The sequence below is a fragment of the Dermochelys coriacea genome, chromosome 10 (assembly GCF_009764565.3).
Source record: "Dermochelys coriacea isolate rDerCor1 chromosome 10, rDerCor1.pri.v4, whole genome shotgun sequence".
Lineage (NCBI taxonomy): Eukaryota > Metazoa > Chordata > Testudines > Dermochelyidae > Dermochelys > Dermochelys coriacea.
In genome coordinates, this window is record NC_050077.1 from 15,552,914 (window position 1) to 15,575,001 (window position 22,088).

The 22,088-nt window shown below is 44.0% G+C and overlaps 1 protein-coding gene and 1 long non-coding RNA gene across 3 annotated transcripts in view; both read right to left on the reverse strand.

The window, feature by feature from the left end:
- Positions 1-20,368, reverse strand: part of BRI3 (brain protein I3) — a 46,113-nt gene extending 25,745 nt beyond the window's left edge. Inside the window, exons 1-2 of one of the 2 annotated variants that reach the window (XM_038418992.2) lie at positions 19,867-20,363; positions 16,704-16,812 (exon numbers count right to left, since the gene is read on the reverse strand). In XM_038418992.2, coding sequence (XP_038274920.1) covers positions 16,704-16,812; positions 19,867-20,038 — 281 coding nt within the window. In that variant the 5' untranslated portion in view covers positions 20,039-20,363. Of the gene's footprint in view, positions 1-16,703; positions 16,813-19,866 lie in introns of both variants that reach the window. The other variant, XM_038418991.2, reaches the window with a different exon arrangement.
- Positions 7,539-12,157, reverse strand: LOC122456017. The gene is made up of 2 exons (XR_006274621.1): positions 10,324-12,157; positions 7,539-8,489 (listed from the first exon to the last, which is right to left on the reverse strand). It is a non-coding gene; the product is annotated as an uncharacterized LOC122456017 (long non-coding RNA).
- Positions 20,369-22,088: the final 1,720 nt, after the last annotated feature.

The following is a 22,088-nucleotide window of genomic DNA, read 5'->3' on the forward strand; positions in this document are numbered from 1 at the left end:
AGAACGGATCCGTGTGTTGGTCAGGAATGTCCTACTGGGGGGGCCTCATTGTGGCAGACCACGTACACATATAGACTTCTGCCCAGAGGGCTCATAATACACAGACAAGGGGTGGGAAAAGGCAGACATCTCCATTTTACAGATCAGGAACTGAGGCAGAGATTAAGGAGGAGATTTCAGTCACAAAATGGTAGTTATGTTCTTAACTGCCATTTGCACCTTTGAAAAAATCTCCCCTTAAGTAACTTGCTCCAGGTCAAACAGTAAATTCATGGCAGATCCACAGAATTGAGCCTCCATCTCGCCAGTCCCAGTCTAATACCTTAGCCACACAACCTTCTATCTTCCCCAAAGAAGAATAGTGCAATTGATTCATGAGGGCTAATTCGAGGAAAGTGACATTAGCAGGGTAGAGTGGGGATGTGGGTAAGAATCTGGCCTGCAGGCAAGCTTCCTAGTCAAACTGAACTGATTTAAAGATATGGATTAGACATTGCCATAACAAAGCCAGAGAAAGTGTAAACTGTTATACTTGAGAAGAGGTCAAGTTGTTGCTCAGGAACAATCATAATCAGTGCAGGGCAACTAAAATGAGAAACAAGCGTAGGCCCCAGTCCTGCAAAGACTTACATACACATGAGTAATGGGGCCTAAAGTTATGCACATGCTTAAATCTTTGCATAATTAGGGGCATTATTAAAAAGCAGCATGTGACTAAGTGCACAATTCATTTAGAGCAGATACTATCAAAACAATTCTACTGTAACATTGATTTTAAAAGCAGCTTGTGCCAGGTGTTTATTTGTTCAGTGCAGAGTTTCATTAGAGTTTGGCTTTAAACTGTTGCTTTAATAGCTAACAAGGCATCAGTGTCCACCACCCTACGTAACCAGCTATAAAAACCAACATCCAAGGTAATTTATGCAAAAGTTTCAGGCCAGTATGAGCAGTTCAGCTGTCATCCCTAAAAAGGACTTCCCAAACAAAATGAAATTGCACAGTATCAGAAAGCTTAGTCAGATGCTCTTTTCCTCTTTGTTTTAGGGAGGCTTATGGTTCACATATGTAAATAAAGCCTTAAACATATCATAGTTTAGCATATGTAACAGTGAAGTGATTTAAATTTTTTTTTTTAAATCAAGATTTTAAATTTTAACTCAAGTTGAGGCTTTGTAAGTTAACTTGAAAGCGTGCGATCTACAGTTTATTTATTTTAAAATACCAGTACCATTACTAGGACCTTATTTTAATTTACCAGGCTATTCTACATAAAACAAAAAAATGTAGCTAGTTAAAAGTTTGACACCATAAACATTCTTAATTTTACTATCTACTCACTGAGGCCTCAAGCAGATATGTAACTTTACTCACAGGAATAGTCCAATTTGAAATCAGTGGAACTATTTACCTGCTTAGTTAAACATAGGTATATTTATAGCACCAGGGACAAAATTGTACTTTTGTTAAAAAAAAATTTAGGTGCATAAAATCTGTCACTTCAAAAGCAAGTTGTTTCAGTGTTAACAAGGAAATGCAACATTCAATATTAGTTATTGTGAACTTTTTTCAATTCAAAATACACACAGGATAAAATATGCAAAAATAGTGGCACAGAATTAGGCTCCTGAACCCCTGTTTAGGTACTGAAAGGTGGGATTATCAAAGAAGCTTAAGTGATTTGCTTTAACTTTCATAGCTGTCACTGTGCAGATGTGCCTTAGGAATGTCTACACTGGAATTAAAACCCCACAGGCTGGCCTGTGCCAGTTGACTCTGGCTCAGGCCTGTTTAACTGCAGTGTAGATGTTCTGGCTTGGACTGCAGCCTGAACTCTGGGACCCTCCCACCTCACAGGAAACTAAAGAAATGAGTATTCCACATCCAATTTAGCAATGTGCAATTCTAATTTAAAATGTTTTTCAAATTTTAAATCAAAGTTATTTTTAATTGATCCTGCCACTGGACACATGCACTTTGTTGACATTATTTAATTTATTTTATACCTTGCCACTCTTCAAATCCTACAGTCCTTGCAATTCAGTCCTAGTGAAAATATTCTTAGTAAATTGCACATGACCACATGAGGTTTCAGTATTTAGTTCCAAAGTAGTCAGCTGATTGACAAGGGTGTTTTTCAAATAAATTTGCCATTTAAGACATGTGGTCTTCCAGCCTGGAGGAAAGTCAAATGACAAGGAGATATCACAGTTTGAAGCTGTACTGAAGTCATTTTTCTTAAGTTAACAGTTGTATTGTACATAATTCCTTTAGGAATTTCTTCCTTTAGAAAGATTTTCCAATGGCACAAAGAGGAATTAGTGTCCAAGCTTCCTTCCAATGCATTTACACTTTTCCAAACTGCAGCAAAATTCCAAAGGGGAAAAATAGGGATTGGGTTGTTACTGGGTATTGTTAGTCTTCCTTTGGCTCATCCTAGCACACTTCAAGCCTAAGAGTCAGCTATACCATGCCAGCATATTCCTCCAGCTTCCAATGCAAAAAGGAAAGAGATAATCAATTTAGAATCTTCAGACAAAGGTTAAAAATTAATCCACCATGTTGTACAGGCACCTAATGGCTCTTCCATCTTCCAATCATAGTTTAAAGAATTGCTGTTCAACCTAGAACTAGAACTTAAACTATCATCCTAGAAAACTGAATACTTCTTTGGTCAATTAACGATACAGGCTCAAGCCCTCATACCCACTACACAAACCATAGGGTTAGTTCAAGTAGTCTCCAGCCCAGGGGTGGGCAAATTACAGCCTGCCAGACATTTTAATCTGGCACTCGAGCTCCTGCTGGGGAGCAGGCTCTGGAGTTTGTCCCACTCTGGCGCTCCAGCCAGGGAGCAGGGTCTGAGGCTTACCCTGCTCTTCGTGTACCATGGCTTCACGTGGTTCCTAGAAGCAGTGACATATCCCGCCTCCAGTCCTGTGAGTAGCATGCTTCTCCCACCCCAAGCACTGCCCCTGCAGCTCCCATTGGCCAGGAACCATGGCCAATGGGAGCTGCAGGGATAGCGCCTGCAGATGGGGCAGCACATAGCCACCTGGCCAACAGCATGCCTCCATGTAGGACTTGAGGGGGGACATGCCACTGTACCCAGGAGCTGTGGAGGCAGAGCCTGCAGATGGGCAGCTTGCAGAGGTTCCTGGTCATGCCTCCAGGTAGAAGGCAGAGGGGAAATATGCTGCTGCTTCCAGGACCTGCTTCAGGTAAGTGCCGCCTGTAGCCTGCACCTCCTCCCGCAGTCCAACCCTTGGCCCCAGCCCTGATCCCCCTCCTGCCCTCTGAACCCCTTGGTCCCAGCCAAGAGCACCCTCCTGCACCCAAAACCCCTCAGCCCGCACCCCCAGCTCTCACCCTCAATTTCATGAGCGTTCATGCCATATCATTTCCATACCCAGATGTGGCCCTCAGGCCAAAATGTTTGCCCATCCCTGCTCCAGCCCCATTCACACAGCTGCAATTCATCTTCATCCTGGTCCTAGACTGCTTGGAGTGGGAGAAGGGCAAGCATCTGTCCCAAACTGACAACCAACTTTTACAACAGAAATTAGTGATCATCGCTCCGATTTGGAAACTAGACCAACCAGGATGGCACATCCCCAAAAGCTCAGAGACCAAGTGAGTTTGCAAGACTCTATGGAAAGCACCACTCCACACTAGACACTAAACAATACAACCACCAAAGCTTTGCAATCCAGGGTGAGCTAACCCACTCCCAGATGCACCTCAGACACAGAGATTAAGTATGAAGACTGGAAAGTAGAGCAAAGTCATATATAGACAGCTAGGCTGAAGGAGCTCTCAAGCCTTTATTACCTCTGAAGGAAACCAAGAGACCGTTCTAATCAAACAACAGAATACACCAAGTTCAAATTAATTCAGCTTGCCTACATCCAACCTCCAATCTCCGTATCATCCCACCATGAAAGCTCATCCTACTTCACAGAAGAGAGATGGAATCCCCACTAGACAAAGCAGAGTTTAATAAAGATGTTCTCATCACAGTTTGACCCAATCATATAATTGCTTTCAGAGCTTCCAATCAAGAATGCCCAGGCCACACCACACCACACACAAAAAATTCGTTTCCCCTCATGGCTGGTGACATTCAGATCTATACTGCCAGACACCAAAGCCTTCTGTTGCCCCTGAAGGGCACTATGGAATAGCCTCTACTATAACTCTTTGGTAAGAATCAACCTCATGAATGCTGCCCTGCCTCCAGGAAATCTGGTTTCCATTTCCAGATCTGCCACTCACTCAGTGTAACCTTGGACACAGGCTCTGTGCTTCAGTTTCTCTTTAAAATGGGGACAAATGATGTTTGGAACTTTTATCCAATCAATCCCAGAGCATTTTACTAAGGAACGTAACTAGTATTATCTAGCCAGGCCAGAAATAGCCAGGAAAGAGTGCAATGAAGATTGACATTTGAAATCTGCCTCTTCTTGAATGAAAAGTCAAGCTAGAAAGAGGTCCTTTCTCCCTGCAGTACATAACACAGATCAGACAGTCTTTAACTAGGCCCTGAAAGAGAGCATCCAGGAGCACACAGCAATTTCCCCATCCCAACAGCAACATGATCCTGTAAGTCCTCCATAGCTGCTAGTGCAGTCAGCAGTGAAGCCAGCCACATTCAAATAAGCTATTGCTTCATGCTACTGTAAAGCTTTTGGTAAGTCTGGTTCCTGTAACTGTCTGCACACTCCCTAAAATGGTGGCAGATCTGCTATGGGAAGAGGATGTGGAACACAACACACACACACTCTACAGAAAGAGGAGTATTACAAGTCATATGCAAAAAAGATTATGGACATAGATCACATAGGGTTCGGACCACAAAAAAAATAAAATAAAAAGGTGTGAATGCTGGCATGTAGCTTTACCATCATTGTGGGACGACACAGAGACAGATGTATTACCAAGGAAGAAAAGATTCATAGTTTTGCACGTGCGATCAATTAGGCTTTTCATCACCAGCACATCACCTTGGGAGATGCTGATTAAAAAGCCCAAATACACACAGGGCTATTATCTTAGAGACCCACGTGCAGGCTTTACAAAATTACAGGAATAAGTCTCAAAGATGCATGGATTAACCTATGACTGCAACAACGGTTTCTGCTGCTGACCAATTAGAAAAATCCAGATGCTCAGAATGGGCTTCCTGTTCCTATCCCCATCATCAACTTGCCATAGGACTGCCTGGGTGGGACCTTTCTGTTGCTGTTTTCCACCCAGCCCAGATGCATGTCCCTTGTGTGACCCACATTAGAGTTGCACTCTTTCTCCAACACTGGATGTGCTTTTTTGGTTTATAGATGGTCTTTGGTTTAGTGCTTTTATTTCTATAACTAGTTTTCTACTGACATCAGCAGCAGAGAGAGAATGAGAATAAGGATTTTCAGTTCTAGTGCCTGGCTTTAATACAGAGTGTTCTCTCTGAGCATCAAAAAAAAAAAAAATTAAATAATAATAATAATGACATCACTTCTGAAAAATCTCAGCCAGAGCCTTGAACTTTCAGATTTAGAAAACGGTAAACTGGACAGTTTCACTAAATAGGTTGAAATTATAACCTAGGTTTAGCAACTGCACTTACTTGATTTAACAAGGTGTGTCCTCTTGGACTCCCCTGCACAAAGAAAGCCAAAAGGAGTGGCCTTGATGTAGTGTCAAAGCATTATTTGACAGACAAGGAGCCAGTGCTGAACTGCGTGGTTTCGCTAATGATGAAGGGCAATCACAAGCACCTATTGTATAAATTAAACTAATGGAATGAAAGAGGAGGGGGAGCTAAAAAAAAATGCAGAGTGCACAGGCAATTCTTCTGTTGCTGTTGCCTACAGGGTTTACTGAAGTTTAGTTTCTTGAATAGCTTAGGAAAAAGTCATTCCCCTCACCTCACAACCACAAATTGCATTACAACCCGGGTCATTTTCGGTGTTAGACATTTAGGCAGCATCATGTGCCAAGAACATTTAAAAAAGAAGGAGTACTTGTAACACCTTAGAGACAAATTTATTTAAGCATAAGCTTCCGTGAGCTACAGCTCACTTCATTGGAAGCATTCAGTGTTTTTCCACTGAATACATCCGATGAAGTGAGTTGTAGCTCACGAAAGCTTATGCTCAAATAAATTTGTTAGTCTCTAAGGTGCCACAAGTATCCTTTTCTTTTTGCGGATACAGACTAACACAGCTGCTACTCTGAAAAAAGAACATTTAAGTTATTCAACATCAGCACCTGGAAAGCACTCAGGACAGAAGAGCTGACTGACTCAATCACAGTAAAAAAAAAAAAAAAAAAAAAAAAACCACACATTCCACAGTAGAGGTAATGCTGGCAGTAATTATTTGGGGGCATTCCTAGCATCATGCCCCTAAGTGCAATTCCTCCCTGGGAACAGAGTGAGAAGGTAAGGTGGTCCCTCAAGTGGTAGCCCACACAGATTCACCCTTGGGGCACATGTGCCACGTCAATCTTTTAGTCTGCAGCATCTGGTGGGGCTATACCTACACCCTCAGTGCCCGGTGCTTGGCTGCCCCAAACCAAGGGCACAAAGTGCAGTGCAGGTACAGCCATCCCTCAGTTCCTTCTTACTGCCCATGGCCACGAGACCAAACCATTGCAGCATCTGCCAGCTTCTCTACAACTCAGGCCAGGTCTGCACTGCAAACTTGTATCTGTAAAGCTAAATCTCAGGGGTGTGAAAAAATCCACAACATAGTTATATCAACCTCATCCCCTGTGTAGGCAGCACTATGTCAACAGGAGACCTTCTCCTGTCCTGTCGATGCAGCTACTGCCTCTCGTGGAGGTGGAGTACCTATGGCAACAGAAGTCCTCCGGTCAACATAGGTAGTGGCTTCACTTAAGTGTGACAGCTGTGCTGCTGCAGCCTTTAAGTGTAAACCTGCCCTCAGGGTCAGCAATTTAGTTTTCCAGTTGGGTTTTAATTTTTTTCCTTTTTTATAATTTTCCATAGTTCGCTAGTAGGTTTAGAGTCCTGCCCTGGCCCTTACCCCAGAGTAGCAGGACTCACACCTTTATGGCAGAAGCTAGATTTACAACATGCCCCTCAATGGGCATGCTGTATGCTTTTTTGTTCAGGTGAAGGGCAAATCCCTGACAATTGCTCCATCAGCCCCTCTTTTTCCAAGCAGTCTCAGAAGCACTGCACGGAAGCTTGCTTCGGTGCTAAGAAGACAGACATAGCTACGGCTCAATCCTCCCTTCAGTCCCAGCGAGCCAAGGCCTCCAGCAAGCCTGGGCTCCCAACCTCCAACTCCTTGGCAATCCCTGGGAGCCCTGGCTGCTAAACTCTCAGCCCCCGATCACTTTGCCTACTCTGTCCAACAACCTCAGAGAGCGAACAGATCCTAGACCCAGTCTCAGCATTGTTGCATCTGGCAGCCTGCCGCCTACCAAAAGAAGCTATTCAGCTGAAGTTCAGAACATTCTGCTCTAAAGCAGGAAAGCCTCAACTAAACCAACTTACAAAGCTAAAAGAAAACACAGTTTTCTGTTTGGGCATCTCAGCACTATCTGTCTCTCGACATCAACTGCAGCAATATTGGTCTATGCAACGATCTAGGCTTTATTAGTTCCATCTAGCAGTGATATCTGCACATTACTCACTTATCCCAGGCCACACTATTTTTTCACCCTATGGTGGCTAGATTCTTTAAGGGACTTATTCATGACCCTCGCTTCCCCACCCCCTCTCCAGTTTGGAACCTCAGTACAGTGTTAACAGAGTTGAAGGGCCCTTTGAGCCCTTAGCAACTTGTTCCCTATCCCACCCGATAACGAAGGCTGCCTTTTTAGTAGCCATTATAGAGCTGGAAGGTTTAAAAAAAGATTCAGACCCTTGGGGTGGGGAGGTGGAAAGCTCCCCTTTTACTGTGTTTCATAAAGAGTGGTTCACTGTCAGGCCTGATCTAAGTTATTGCCCCAAGTTCCAGATGAACCAATTTTTTCATCTCCCAGTTTTTCTTCCCCAAGCCTCATTCAACTCCAGAGGAAGCCAAACTTCATACAGTTAAGGTAATATGACAGTGCCCTTACTACACCAACAGCACAATCATTCAGGAGCACACCTAGAGCCTCTGTTTGTGGTCTTTGCTGATAGGGTTAAAAGGTCAGGCAATATTCTCACAGAGATCATCAAAAGAATGTTATGAGCTAGCCAAGTGAGAGCCACCTAGTCATGTTAGAGCTCATTCATCAGAGCTCAGGCAGCCTCTGTAGTCAGTTTGAGAATATCCCCATTTCTGAAATTAGTAGGACAGCTTGTGGAGCTCAGTCTACATACTTACAAGACACTGTTCTTTGGTAGAGGCTTCTAGATTAGATGGCCATTTTGGTAAGGCTGTCCTGCAGCATTGTGTAAATTAGAACTCCTACTATCCACCTCCAAGCAAACAGACAACTGCTTGTTAAGTCAGCAAAGGCAGAATCCACGTGAACTATCACTGGAAGAAGAAAATACGGTTGCTTCCCTTAGAGCAAGTGTGGCTCTTAAAGATAAGGTCATCTACACGGATTCCACTACCCAGCCTTCTTCCCCACTACTACTGAGTCCAACTCCTTCGGCAATATAGAATCCCAGAGGAACTGAGGAATGGTTGGGCCTGTTCTTTGCCCTTCATTCCATTGGAGGGCAGGGGGTGGGGAGAAGAGGGAGGATATGAACATACTTAGGGCACAGGCACAACCCCAACAGACGCTGCTGGACAAAAAAATCATCTGGCGCACATCCACACCAAGAGTGCTTTCCAGGTGGACAACAGACATCTCTAAAAAGAGAGAGAGTCACTCTAAAGAACCATTCAGACCTTGTGGTTTCACCCAAGATGGGGGGGGGAAGGCAAGGCACAGTAAAAGGGACATAAACTACCCTTTTATTGCAAGCAGGAAGTTTAAAATGGAGTAATTAACAAATGCAACTGCTGCACTTGCACAATGGCCTGCTGCAACCTAATTGAAGGAGGGTGTTACTAAACAGCAGCAGAATGCAGCCTCCTGCACTTCACAGCAGGGTTGTTTTTGCTTATTTTAAACACATAAAGGGCCTTGTCTATACAAGACTTAAGATTTCCCACCATTGTAGTCCCAACAGCAAGACACCGACACATTTTAACTGAGCATTGGCCAGACTGCCTGTGAGTAGGTTGGAGTGCTGTAGTTAAGATGCCAATATCAGGTCTACACTAGCACAACCATCTGCAGTCAGCTTTAAGCAACAGTGTCTATGAGACAGGACACAGCTGAGAGAAACTGTATGTGCTTATTGCTTAATGGGCTATGACTAGGGATTAGAAACTCACAGCACGTTTCTTGGAAGGAGAAGTGGAGTTTAGCATCCATCTCCTGACACGTGCTGCGGGCACTTCCTCATAACATGCTTATTATTTCAGGATCAATTCCCACAACAGAAGCTTATCTGTAGTGATATCCTAACTACATGGACACTTGACGTGGCATTCATTAGTTCATGTCATCTCCTAATCAGAGATGGAACATGCCTAGGCAAACAGTGTCTTTTCTTAGCCTGTTACTACATTTAGAAGGGGAAGCTACTTTTAAAAGGAGTTCCAGAACACCACTATTTTAGTCAGTTCCTTAGTCAGTAAATTATTCTTCATCTTAGATAATAAATTACAGAGAGTTACTGTACTCAATCTGAAGATTTATTAATCCAGCCAAAAGTAATTTTTGTCCTACAGCATAAGCAGCTTTAATGTGGTTTAAAAAAAACAAAAACACACCACCACTCCTAGGATCTAAAAATAAAAAGGGAAGATTTATTTATACTACAGCAGAGTCTCACATTTAAGCTACACTACAGCTGCTCATTCAGTTTGGAGAAGTAATTTAGTTTCAAAGGCTCGTTGATGAGAATGATTAACCTTTTGATAAATGTTAGCTTGAACGAAAAGTCTCTCAACATTAACACCTTCAACACATTGTAAGAGCCAGAGCTGCCGTGATCAAAGATACCAAGTTACTACAATTTAACACACAGTTGGCACTTTTAGGCTGAATATTTTAATATATCTATTTATATATATTTAAAATATCTGAGTTTGTAACAGATAGTGCTACCTAGGCTTCCCCACACTTCAGGGAATATCCTGAGTACTGAAAACAAAATTACTGTGATTTTTGACACAGCTGAGCCCTCTTCTAGATAGGCCACCTCTATATTGTCAATCCCCACCCCTGTTTAACTCCTTGGCCTCATAACAGAGACTGCCAATAAGTGGGACAATTAGACAGCACAATCTTTTCAAGATGGATACCTACCTGCTAGGAACAGGCCTGAGATTTAGCTATTCATTTCATCTAGCCTGTGTACAGCCATCAAACTTGGATGATCTTTGGTCACTTTTGTCCTGAGCCAGATTCATAGGAGTATCCAGTGGGTGAAAAGCTCTTTTCTTCCTTACCACAAGCTCCCATTACCACACTAGTAAATCCTGTGCACACTGCACCAATTAGACACCTGGACGAAATGTATTGCAGCAACTTCTCCATCAGATCAGGCTGAACAAAGGAAGAATTCATCCACACTACAGGCTGGGACCTAAATTTCTGAGGCATTTTATAAAATGCCTATTAAGTGATGCACTCATGCAATTAACAAGACAGATGTCTGAAAATCTTTATTAGCAAGAGATCTAATTGTTTAGTTTGAGAGAAATAAATTTAGACAGTCCCAGGAGGATGAATATCCTAGCAGGAAATACGGAAATATCTGTGCTCAGCCGTCTTTTGTGACCCTACTGAGCACTAGCATCCTCCTTGTATTCTTTTCTACACTCAGGAAGCAGGCTTGCTTCTACCAGTGGCATGTGTTTGGTGCAGTTTTCTTACAGGATTGAGAAACTTTAAATATCCAGGTGGACAACTGTGTCATGAACAGCAATTCCAAATGACAGGTTTGAGGCAACCGCTAGATTTGCCACATCAAGGTTTTTTACTTGAGCTTACATAATGCTTTAGTGCGTTCCTTGTCTTAATCTCTCCAGCCATCAAACTACAGCAGAGCACCACTGCTAACCCTTAACAGGGATGAATTCGGTCTCTGCAATTTGTGTACACAAACAGCACATTTTCCCTGCGTGTGGTGTAATACAGTGTAGTGAGCTACTTAGTTTTCAATCACATTTGGGTCTTGTTTTTGCAGCAACTTCTGTCACCAGCTCCTATTCCTACTTGGTTCCTGGTTATAGCATCAATCTTAAATAGAATTCCAAAGGGACTTCACTTCCTACAAGGTGCAACAACATGATGATTATTGCCAACGTCAACATAGTCACTGCATACGTGAAATTCACATTTGCCGCAAAATGGAGCAAAGGACTGATGTGAGAAAAGATTTATGCTCCAATTTATGCTCCTATTTTTCTACTTAATAGCTGTTTTCACTTTTTTGAATGTCTGTGTTAAATCTAAATAAATGAATTTTTGCTGAGAGGAAAAAGGGACGCGTTTACAATCTTCATTCATATAGTTTCCTTAGATTTGCCACAAAAGTGGGTCCTTTCTGATGTTAACAAACATGCAGAAGAGCCTGCAATCTTGAGTTTATTCATAGTCAGATGCCATTTTGTACAATTTCATTATTCATGCTCTCAGGAAGGAGGCACTTGGGTGAAAGGGGCAACAAATGTAGGCCAAAACCTAAGGGACAATATCCTTCAGTCCAGCCAAGCCTACAGGCCATGGAGTCAGGGGGCAGAGAAGAGGATTAATATGGTTTGAATACCACTTTACCTCATCCCCCAATCCTAAAGCAGCCTTCAAGGCTGCACAAATTTCTGCCCAATTGCAACAGCTCCCAAGTGGCCATTTCACTGGGCAGTGAGTGATTACCACAGTACAGTAGTACTCTAGCCACACATCTTTCACTGTCATTGTACCTAGGAATGCAAGGTGGCAGTTTACAGCTGGCAACCCCAGCTCTATGCCACCAAGAGAATTCCCTACAGGCCCAGATTTAAAAAAACAAAAAACAAAAAAACACAAGCATCTGCAAACATTAGACCAAGAAAATTACTTGCATTGGTTTTCTTAACATTTGTTTTAGAAAGAAATAAATTCCCTTTAGTTTGTCCCAACCAAACACTGCAGCACCAAGAAAGTAGAGAAACTGAAGAGTATTTAAGGGTACCTCTACTTCTACTGCTTGAGCTAGTGTGCTAAAAGTTGCAGTGTGATCGCAAGAGCATAGGTGGCAGCCCAAGCTAGCTGCTTGAGCATACACCCAGGGGATCGGGTGGGTTTGTGCTCTGGCAGCTAGCCCAAGCTGCCACTGCCACACTGCTATTTTTTGTGCGCTAGTTCAAACACAGCTACTGCTCGTCTACCGACCCATGCTGCAAAGCACGCTGTCCAAGGAGCAATGTAGACAGGCATTTCTTAGTTAGGGCAAATGAGCGACTGCATGGCAAGAAGCTAGATTTGTGAAGTTTGCAGCTTTAATGGTTCAAGCTGTTCTTGGGGATATAAAATGGTTTAAAGGCAGGACCAGATTGACAGTATCCCTTGAATATTATTTCAATTGCAAGCAGTAAATGATTTCATTGACAACAGATTCCCAAGAATGCAACACGCTGCTCAGTATTCATTAATGTTCTAGACATTGGAGTTGTGGTGGGGAGGGACAGGAGAAGAGAGACAGTTATGTCTACACAGTGCCTAACACAAAGGGAAGGTGGTCTCTAGGCACCACCATCATGTGCATTAGGAAACGTGAATAAGCATTGCAGTGTCAGTGCTGAACAGCTAATGGTTCTGCATTGCTTCACAAGCACTGGATCCTGCTGAAGATCTGACTAAGGAATGACCTACCATGCCAAGGTGAGAGATGAAACGCAGAAGAGTTACCTCGCTGTTTGGAAATAGCATCTGTATCCCCATCACAAGGTGGCAGTATTTCAGATTTTAAAAGTATAAACACATACCACATTATGGCCACTGCTTATGTGAATCACCTCTAAGCTCTGGGCACTTTTATTGAGAGGTGCCTAGTTTTAGATACCCATGTTTCATAATTTCAGCCTTTAGTCCTTCCTTCCTGCAGCTAATGCATCATGCTATGATAATCACTCAGAATAGTAAGACTTGTGGCAATAAGTAGAATACGATCTCAAAATATATCCAGACGGCAGACACGGGATACAACATCCCCATCCGCAAAATGAGGGCATTTAAAGCTAGTCTCTAGAGCCTCAATAACCTAATTTGTAGCGCTAGTACAAGCACAGTCAGCGTACCAAGTGTATCACAGTACACACAGTTCAGTATCTAGGAAACCTCACAAAGATTAGTGTGCCCACTATGAGATTTCCTAAGAAAGTCACTATCAAAAATGTGTGAAATATACAAAGCCACATCTTAACTAGATCAATCAGAGCACATTTACACTCCTCTAACACCAGTTTTACACCTCAGATTCTCAGCTATTGCAGGGAAAAATCTAAAAGTACTAAACATAACAAAATCAGTGGCAGTTTCTCCTATCTAGAAAATGAGTCAAACAATACAGCCAAGGGTATTACAGCAAAGTTCATCTTAGCATCATGATCTTGTGGTTCTTTCTCCAACCCATCATATGCTACAGTACTTGGTTGTTGTTGATTTATGCCATCTTTAGGATACCGAAAAGATGCAACTGAGCCAAACATCTTCAAGGATCAAGGAAAGACTAAGACACATCAACTTAGACCAGTGGTTCTCAAAAAGGGGTATGCATAGCCCTGGGAGTACGCAGAGGTCTTCCAGGGGGTATGTCAACTCATCTAGGTATTTGCCTAGTTTTACTAGTGCTTTTCATGTAGCCTGTTGTAAAGTCCATACAAACTAAAATTTCATACAATTACTTGTTTATACTGCTCTATATGCTATCTCAGTGTTTCTCAACCTGGGGGGGGGGGTCACAATTTTATAATTATATGGTAAAAATGAGAAAGCAAGCAATTTTTCAGTAAGCGTGCTATGACACTTCTGTATTTTTAGGTCTTGTTTTGTAAGCTAGTAATTTAAGGAAGGTGAAATTTGGAGTACACAAGACAAATCAGCCTCCTGAAAGGTACAGTAGTCTGGAAAAGTTGAGAGCCACTGGCTTAGACTACAACATCTCTGTGAATACATTTTTCAGGCCTAGGAACTAGGAATAACATTGCTGCACAGTCCTTGAAAAGTCAAGGATTAAAAACTCTTCTCCCAAATTAGCTAGAGGCAGAGATGATTCAGACAAGAGAGCATCCCTTATGTCTCATGCTGGGAGTTCCATGCTTCCCAGAATGGATTGAGCCTCCATTCCTTTTCCCTGCACACAACCATCCTCTTTTCTGAAGAGTGATCCAAATACCAGACTATCAATCCCACAGCTAGTCAAAGCAGGAGTAGTCAAGGTTTTGTATTCTATTGCCCCTTCAGACATTTACACAGCTTTTACCACTTCTGATGCCAGGTACACTATAGCTGTTCAAGCACTTCATTAAAAAAGGCCAAAAAGGTGCTGACATGGCATCAGCCTATCTGTGGCTACAGCTACCGGTCCCAACAGTTCACTTCCTACAATTGAGTACGCATCTTACAGAAGCTAAAAAGGGCCTGGTAGAGTAATCATTGTATCTTGGAGTAAATATATTCTCCCTCTCAACCCAGTCATTTTCTGTGGGTTGAAACAGAGCCTGAGGAGTTGAGGGAAAGGGACTCAGGATCCTACCTCAGAGAAGACCAAGCTAAAATTTCTTGCTCCTATCCTCTGTAGAGAATAATCAGACAGTGGAAAAGCAGCATGCAGAACATCAGATGTGTCCATCAGAGAGGCATGTAGGCACTTTAGAAGAGGGACTCTATTTAAGCGAAGATTTAACACTGATTTCTGCAAGGCTCAGACTGCTTCATTTTATCAAATTGGCACCATCAACCAGTATACTACACATGTCTGGACCAAACAGTGAACACCTCCAAAAGTCTGAGCAATGCTCAGCACAAGGATGGCGTTCAAGTAAGTTTCACTGCCTAGAAAGGGATTTTGCACTAGAGATTACATTTTCAGATCTGAAGCTTCCAAGGAATCCTCCATACCATGCTGAGGGAATTACTAACAAAGAGAAACAAGAATTGTATAAAAATCTGTAAGAGGCCACTGATGTTTAATCTAGTGCAGAAGATTCACTATTTTCATGTTGAATTCCCTTTCAGATTTACAGGTTTTAAGGCCTGAGGGGACCATTATGATCATTCTTGTCTGACTTCCTATACAGAAAAGGACAGAGTAATTCCTAAGTAACATTCTATCAAGCTTTATTTTCTGGTTAAGTTAGAACGTTTTTCAGAAAGACCTCCCATCTTGATTTAACAGCTTTGAGTGACAGAGAATCCACCACATTCCCAACTAAGCAGTCCAATGGTTAGTTACCTTCACTGTTAAAAATGTGCATTTAATATCTAGCCTGAATTTATCTAGCTGCTACAGTTTCAGCCTAAACTGATGCAATTCAACAGCATCAGCCCTTACACAGCATTCTAAGAGCCTCCATCTTTTGGACCCACCTTTCTAGGAAGAGGTAAGACTTAGAAGGCAGGCTTTGACTCCCCACAGTACAATTCCATTCCACAAAGGCCAGAGGATGCTTCATTCATATCATCTCATTACTGTGTTGAGACTCATTAGAACATTACTCTAGAACCACAGTTGATACCACTTGTGCTATTCTGATGGGTCCATCCCCTAAGCACAGATTTCTGAATAAAGGCTCAATCCTGCAAGGTGCTGCTCCTGGGCAAGATCCTGTAAGTACAGCTCTCATGCACGTCAATGGAAGTTGAAGGAGCTCAGCACCCCAAAGCTGAAAGTGTTAAGACTGATCATAAAGAAAGCCCAGGATTTACCTCAGAAATGATCTGATCTCATTACCTGTTGTGAATATGCCCTCTCCCATATTCTTTTGGAGCTAGGCTGACCAGAACTGAAAGCACTATTCCAGGAGAAGAAGCATAATTAATTTATATGATGGCATATGTCCAGTATTCTCTATCCTTTTCTTTAGCGCATCCTAACTTCTCTTCAGTGAGTAACAGTGGCTTAATAAATAAAAAAATAATAATAAAAAAAGGGCATTTGGTCTTATTAGTGGAGGAACTTGCAATTAATCTTTCCTGACTCCCACTCTATCTTGGATTAACACTTGCTGCAAGCCCCCTATGTTTTTAATCTGACAACTCTTCTGCAGCAAGTGGACTTCCACACTCCTAGAATCATCAATATTGTACCAATACAAACAAGAAACCACCCCTGCCAAGAGAGCACTGCCCATTACTTCAGCCATAGTTTAAGTACAAGTGAAGGAAAAATCCCAGGTTTTCTTCATCAACCTAGAGAAGGAAAATCAACAGAGCTGACTAGGATCCCACATGTGAATATCATGTAGGAGTCCTTTCTATGGCAATAGTAGGAGACAAAAGGGACTATGGTCATCACAAAACACAGCAAGTTTCATTCTAGCGTTACGGCTGAATGGGATGAGTGAGAACATCCCACCACTACTTTATATATAAATATTCAATTAATTTCATTTTGATATTTAAAACCAAGATGTTTGTGGTTTCAAGGCCAGAGATGTGGAATTTATTTTAAAATGCTGAAAAACAACTGGAGAGAACTGTACCTGCAGGCAGGGCAACCTCCAACCACTACAACGGAGGTGGTGGTAGCTGGCTGTTGAATGATGGTGTACATGTTAGGATAGTTATGTTGTGGTGGTGGTGCAGCATATCCTAGAACAAAGAGAAATGCAAGTGAACCTTTGGTCATAAAGTGGTTTTTTGTTTTTGTTTTTGTTTTTTTTTTTTTAAAAAAAAAAAAGGTAAAGGACACAATGATTCCTTAGACAATGGTAACTTGGGAAGGCAGATTTCATTTTCCACAACAGAAAGACACTTGGTATCATAGGGTCAATTCTACAGTAGAAGCACTTAGCCATTATAGTTATATAGGTATACTATACCAGCAAAGAGCTCTTGGTATGTACAAATCTTATACCATCAAAACTGTGCTTTATAGCTTATTCCAGCCACTAACTCCCTCCCCAACAAAAGCTATATAAGCAAAAGCATAATTTTGCTGGTTTTATCATGCATACACCAAGGCAGAGGTGGGCAAATTACAGCCTGCGGAACCATCCTGCCTGGCCCCTGAGCTCTGGGCCAGAGAGGCTAGCCCCTGGCCCCGCCCCCTCAGCTCATTACACCTCCTGTGCTCTGGCCCGCCATTCCTGCTGGGCGGGGCGGCATCATGGCTGGCTCCGGCCAGGCAAGGGGGCTGCGAGCTCCTGCTGCTCTGAGCAGTATGGTAAGGGGATGGTTGGATAGGCATGGGAGTCCAAGGGGGCCTGTCGGGGGGGGACAGGGGCCAGACTGTTTGGGGAGGCACAGCCTTCCCTACCCAACCCTCCATATACAGTTTTCCAACCCCGATGTGGTCCTCGGGCCAAAAAGTTTCCCACCCCTACACTAAGAGTTTATACCAGCACAGCATCTCTTCTCTCCTCTTCCCTCCCAACCCCCATCCCTGGGCCAACATAGCTATGTCAGCAGAAGTATCTAGATATGGCCCAAGATCTGCTTAACATAAACAAAGCAACAGAACTAATCTGAATAAGACACTTTAAAAAAATTCATTGTATGTGACAAGACTGTGGCCCCAAAGGTGTATTCCTCAGGACTTAGGAGGACATACCAGAACTTGAATCAGAGGTAGAGTTAAAACAAATCCTTAAGGGGACATACTAATTAGCATGTCTTTGCAAAACTGTTTCATAGGCCTGAATATCCAATACAATTTCACAGTCTAAAATGTACATAAGGCTAATAATTAACTTCAAAGATTTTGTTTTAATGTTACTGGAAAAGAGGATGAAAAAACAGTTTAACTGAACAAAAGGTCACAATTTTTATTTTTAGACATCCAAACTGGTGGATCCAGGATGCAGTGTTTCTCTGGCTACCAGCCTGAAAACTTCCACATTAGTTAAACTAATATACAATAGCAGGAGTGGAGAGAAAGAGGTAGAGGTAAGGAAATGGATGAGAAGTCTTGAAAACCGATAAATAAAATTGCTTGGAAGACCCAACCTAGCCAGCAAGCTTGTACATGTTCTAACAACTGTATTTAGAAAGCATAAACTATTTTACAAATCATTACTACACAAGCCTCAGAAATGCAAGGACAACAATTACAAGCTTGTTGTTTAGCAAGAGACTATGCAATGACATATCCTGCCAAATAGAGAAACTGGGTTATTATGACATCAGAAGATGAGGTGCCTTACACCACCCAGGTTGTGATGTTTTGGGGAGTTTCTTAATGAATAAGGGCAAAATCATATTTAAATTTACAGAATCACAGGAAATCCATTAAGTGTACTAGTAAAGAAAAAGTCAAAAATAATTCTTGGGGTTTTTGTGGGTGAGCATGCTGTGACTGAGTAAATGGTAAATCAAATATCTATGGTCCCAGGCCTAAAGGCACGTACTTAACTTTATACACTGTGAACAGTCCCATTGAAGTCACTTGGGACTACTCACAATGCATGAAGTATATGCTTAAATCTTTACAGGATCTGGGGTTAAGTACCTACTTGACGCACTAGTTTTTCCTCAAGTGTGTGTGTGTGGGGGGGGGGGGAATTTCCACTGAGAAATTGCCAATACTGTAGTCTAGTTTTGTTTAGCTAGATCCAAGTCATGCTAATTTCATAGTCAGTCAACAGAAGAGGTTACCCTCAGTTCCAGGGAGATTTTAGCAGCTAACAGTGCATTTAGCATTAGAAAACACCGCATTTAATCAGAGGAACAAAGAGAATGTGTGCATGGTAAACTGTAGTTTTGGGGGAAAAAAAGTCAAACGCTAAGCGTTAACGTGTGCATCTTTGTATGAAGTCCTGATAATTCCATCCCTCTTCAAAATAATGGCAGTACAGCATCTCAGCAGTTAATGATAGGAGAACACAAGTACAGCTAGGTAAATAAAAAGGACACACGTTGTACCCTACAAGCAGTCTTAAGTGGGAAGAAAGGGAGGAGCTTTTATAACATCTGGCACTCCTGACCAACTTGTTTTCTACTCCAGCTTGAAGTATTAACCAAGTCACTGAGGGCAAAGTAACATACGGTTTTTACTGGGAAGTGGCACACAACCGTTTAGCAAAGCGACTGTGAATTTCTCCTGCTACAGCCCAATGCCATGGTTTCACGCACAAGTAGCTAGGTTTTGGTTTGACATGCCACAAAACTTTTTCCAAGAGAGGTAGCGTCTCTAGCAACCAGCCCTTCTATTGGCATAGCCAATGTAGGCTATTGAACCCGACTGCAACAGAAGAGCGTGTTCGACTTGCAAGTCCAGCCATCCAGAGAGAAGCTTCTGCAGCTTTGCCTTGGCTTCTGCACGGCAGTTCCCGGGCTTATCGTGACTGATTTCATTGGCGGTGAGCGGAAGGGAAGAGGGAGGATTTATTTGCTTGCAAAGCTTTAGTAACACATTTCCCCTTTCCACGTTAGTTTTTTTTTTTTTTTTCCCCCACTCGCACACGGCAACGGTCGCCAGAAAGACCCCCCCTCCCCCCACGCACACCCCCCGCCGGATCAGAGCGACACACCAAGCCCGCCGCGGCGGGGCTCGCACACTGCACCTCGCAGAGTTCCGCCAAGTTTGTTTTGCGTCTCACATCCCCACCCCTCCCGGGCCGGAGCCAGGGGCTCGCGGCTTAACACTTAAAACAGGGCCCTCGGCACCACCGCCCAGCTCCGGGCCTCGCCCGGACAGCGACCCACCTGCAGGGCCGGCGGCGGCAGCAGCAGCGCTGGGGTAGGGGTAGGGCGGAGGAGGCTGGAAGCCCGGCTGAGGAGGGGGGATGGCCCCATAGTTGCTCTGTCCGAAGTCGCCCCCCTGCGAGGCCGGGGTGTAGGCGGGGGGCCGCTCCTGCAAAAGAGGCTTGTTATCCATGCTGGGACGCGGCGAGGGCCCCCCGGGGGGGGGGGGGAAGCAGCGCAGAGACCCCGCGGGGAGAGGAGGCGGCGGCGGCAGCGCCCAACTTTCCCTGTGCCGCCGCCCGGCCGGAGGGGGGAAGCGAGCCGCTAGCGGGGGGCTCTCCGCCAAGCCAGCCACCCCCGCACCCAGCGCATCCGCGGGGGTGGAACGGAGCCCAGGCGCCCCCGGCCAGGCAGACCAGTAGCAGCAACGTGCCCGCTACCGCGGCGGCTCCCAGCGCTCGGGCCAGTCACAAGACTGAGCTCACGTGACGCGACTCTTCCCCCCCCCGCGATCAGCGGTGACTCTCTGGCCGCCGCAGGAAACCCGCCCTTAAAGGAGCCGCCTGAGCCCGCGCGCTCCCCCCCGCGCGCGGCCCCCACCTGTTCGGCCCCGGGCCGCTGCGCGCGGGCGGCCAGGCTGGGTCCGCAGCAGCGGCTGGGAGCCGAGGCTCGGCCTCCTGAGGGGAAGGAACACGGGCACGTTGGCATGGAGACCTTTGGGGTCAGCGTCGGGTCAGTCACTCAGGGTGGGTCGGAGACAAAGCAGCTCGCGGAATTTCTAATGTGGGGGGGCTTCGTTCACTGGGCAGACATCAATATTATCCCTTCTATTGCAGGTGCTCAGTGCTGTAGGGACAAATTGGGGGACACTGTCCCTGTCCCCCAGAGAACGGTCAGGCTGAAGGGATTGAGTGGCCTTTGGTCCAGTCTCTCAGGCACCTGGCGCCAGGTTTAAGAGCATACAGGCCATGACATAAAATAGCACATCCAGCAATGAATCCCCCCCCCCCCCCCGAAACAAAAACACACCAACCAAACAACTACAGACTGAAAAGCTAACCCCAGGAGAAAGGGAGACTGTCAGGCTGTGGATTCTTTTTCAAAGCTGGGGGGTTTGGTTTGTTTGTTTTTATGGTGATGTAGGATTTTGTGTGTTTCGCTGAGACACCATTTAAAAAAATCTCAAACAAACCCCAAACTGAGAGCCTGCCCCTGTCGCAAACTGACAGCTTGAATCTGCCAAAACATAATGAAGAATGAAAAGCAGTACTTGTGGCACCTTAGAGACTAACAAATTTATTTGAGCATAAGCTTTCGTGGGCTACAGCTCACTTCATCAGATGCATTTGGTGGAAAAAACAGAGGAGAGATTTATATACACACACACAGAGAGAACATGAAACAATGGGTTTATCATACACACTGTAAGGAGAGTGATCACTTAAGATAAGCCATCACCAACAGCAGGGGGGGGAAGGAGGAAAACCTTTCATGGTGACAAGCAGGTAGGCTAATTCCAGCAGTTAACAAGAATATCAGAGGAACAGTGGGGGGTGGGGTGGGAGGGAGAAATACCAGGGGGAAATAGTTTTACTTTGTGTAATGACTCATCCATTCCCAGTCTCTAGTCAAGCCTAAGTTAATTGTATCCAGTTTGCAAATTAATTCCAATTCAGCAGTCTCTCGTTGGAGTCTGGTTTTGAAGCTTTTTTGTTGAAGGATAGCCACTCTTAGGTCTGTGATCGAGTGACCAGAGAGATTGAAGTGTTCTCCAACTGGTTTTTGAATGTTATAATTCTTGACGTCTGATTTGTGTCCATTCATTCTTTACGTAGAGACTGTCCAGTTTGGCCAATGTACATGGCAGAGGGGCATTGCTGGCACATGATGGCATATATCACATTGGTAGATGCGCAGGTGAACGAGCCTCTGATAGTGTGGCTGATGTGATTAGGCCCTATGATGGTATCCCCTGAATAGATATGTGGACAGAGTTGGCAACGGGCTTTGTTGCAAGGATAGGTTCCTGGGTTAGTGGTTCTGTTGTGTGGTGTGTGGTTGCTGGTGAGTATTTGCTTCAGATTGGGGGGCTGTCTGTAAGCAAGGACTGGTCTGTCTCCCAAGATCTGTGAGAGTGATGGGTCGTCCTTCAGGATAGGTTGTAGATCCTTGATGATGCGTTGGAGAGGTTTTAGTTGGGGGCTAAAGGTGATGGCTAGTGGCGTTCTGTTATTTTCTTTGTT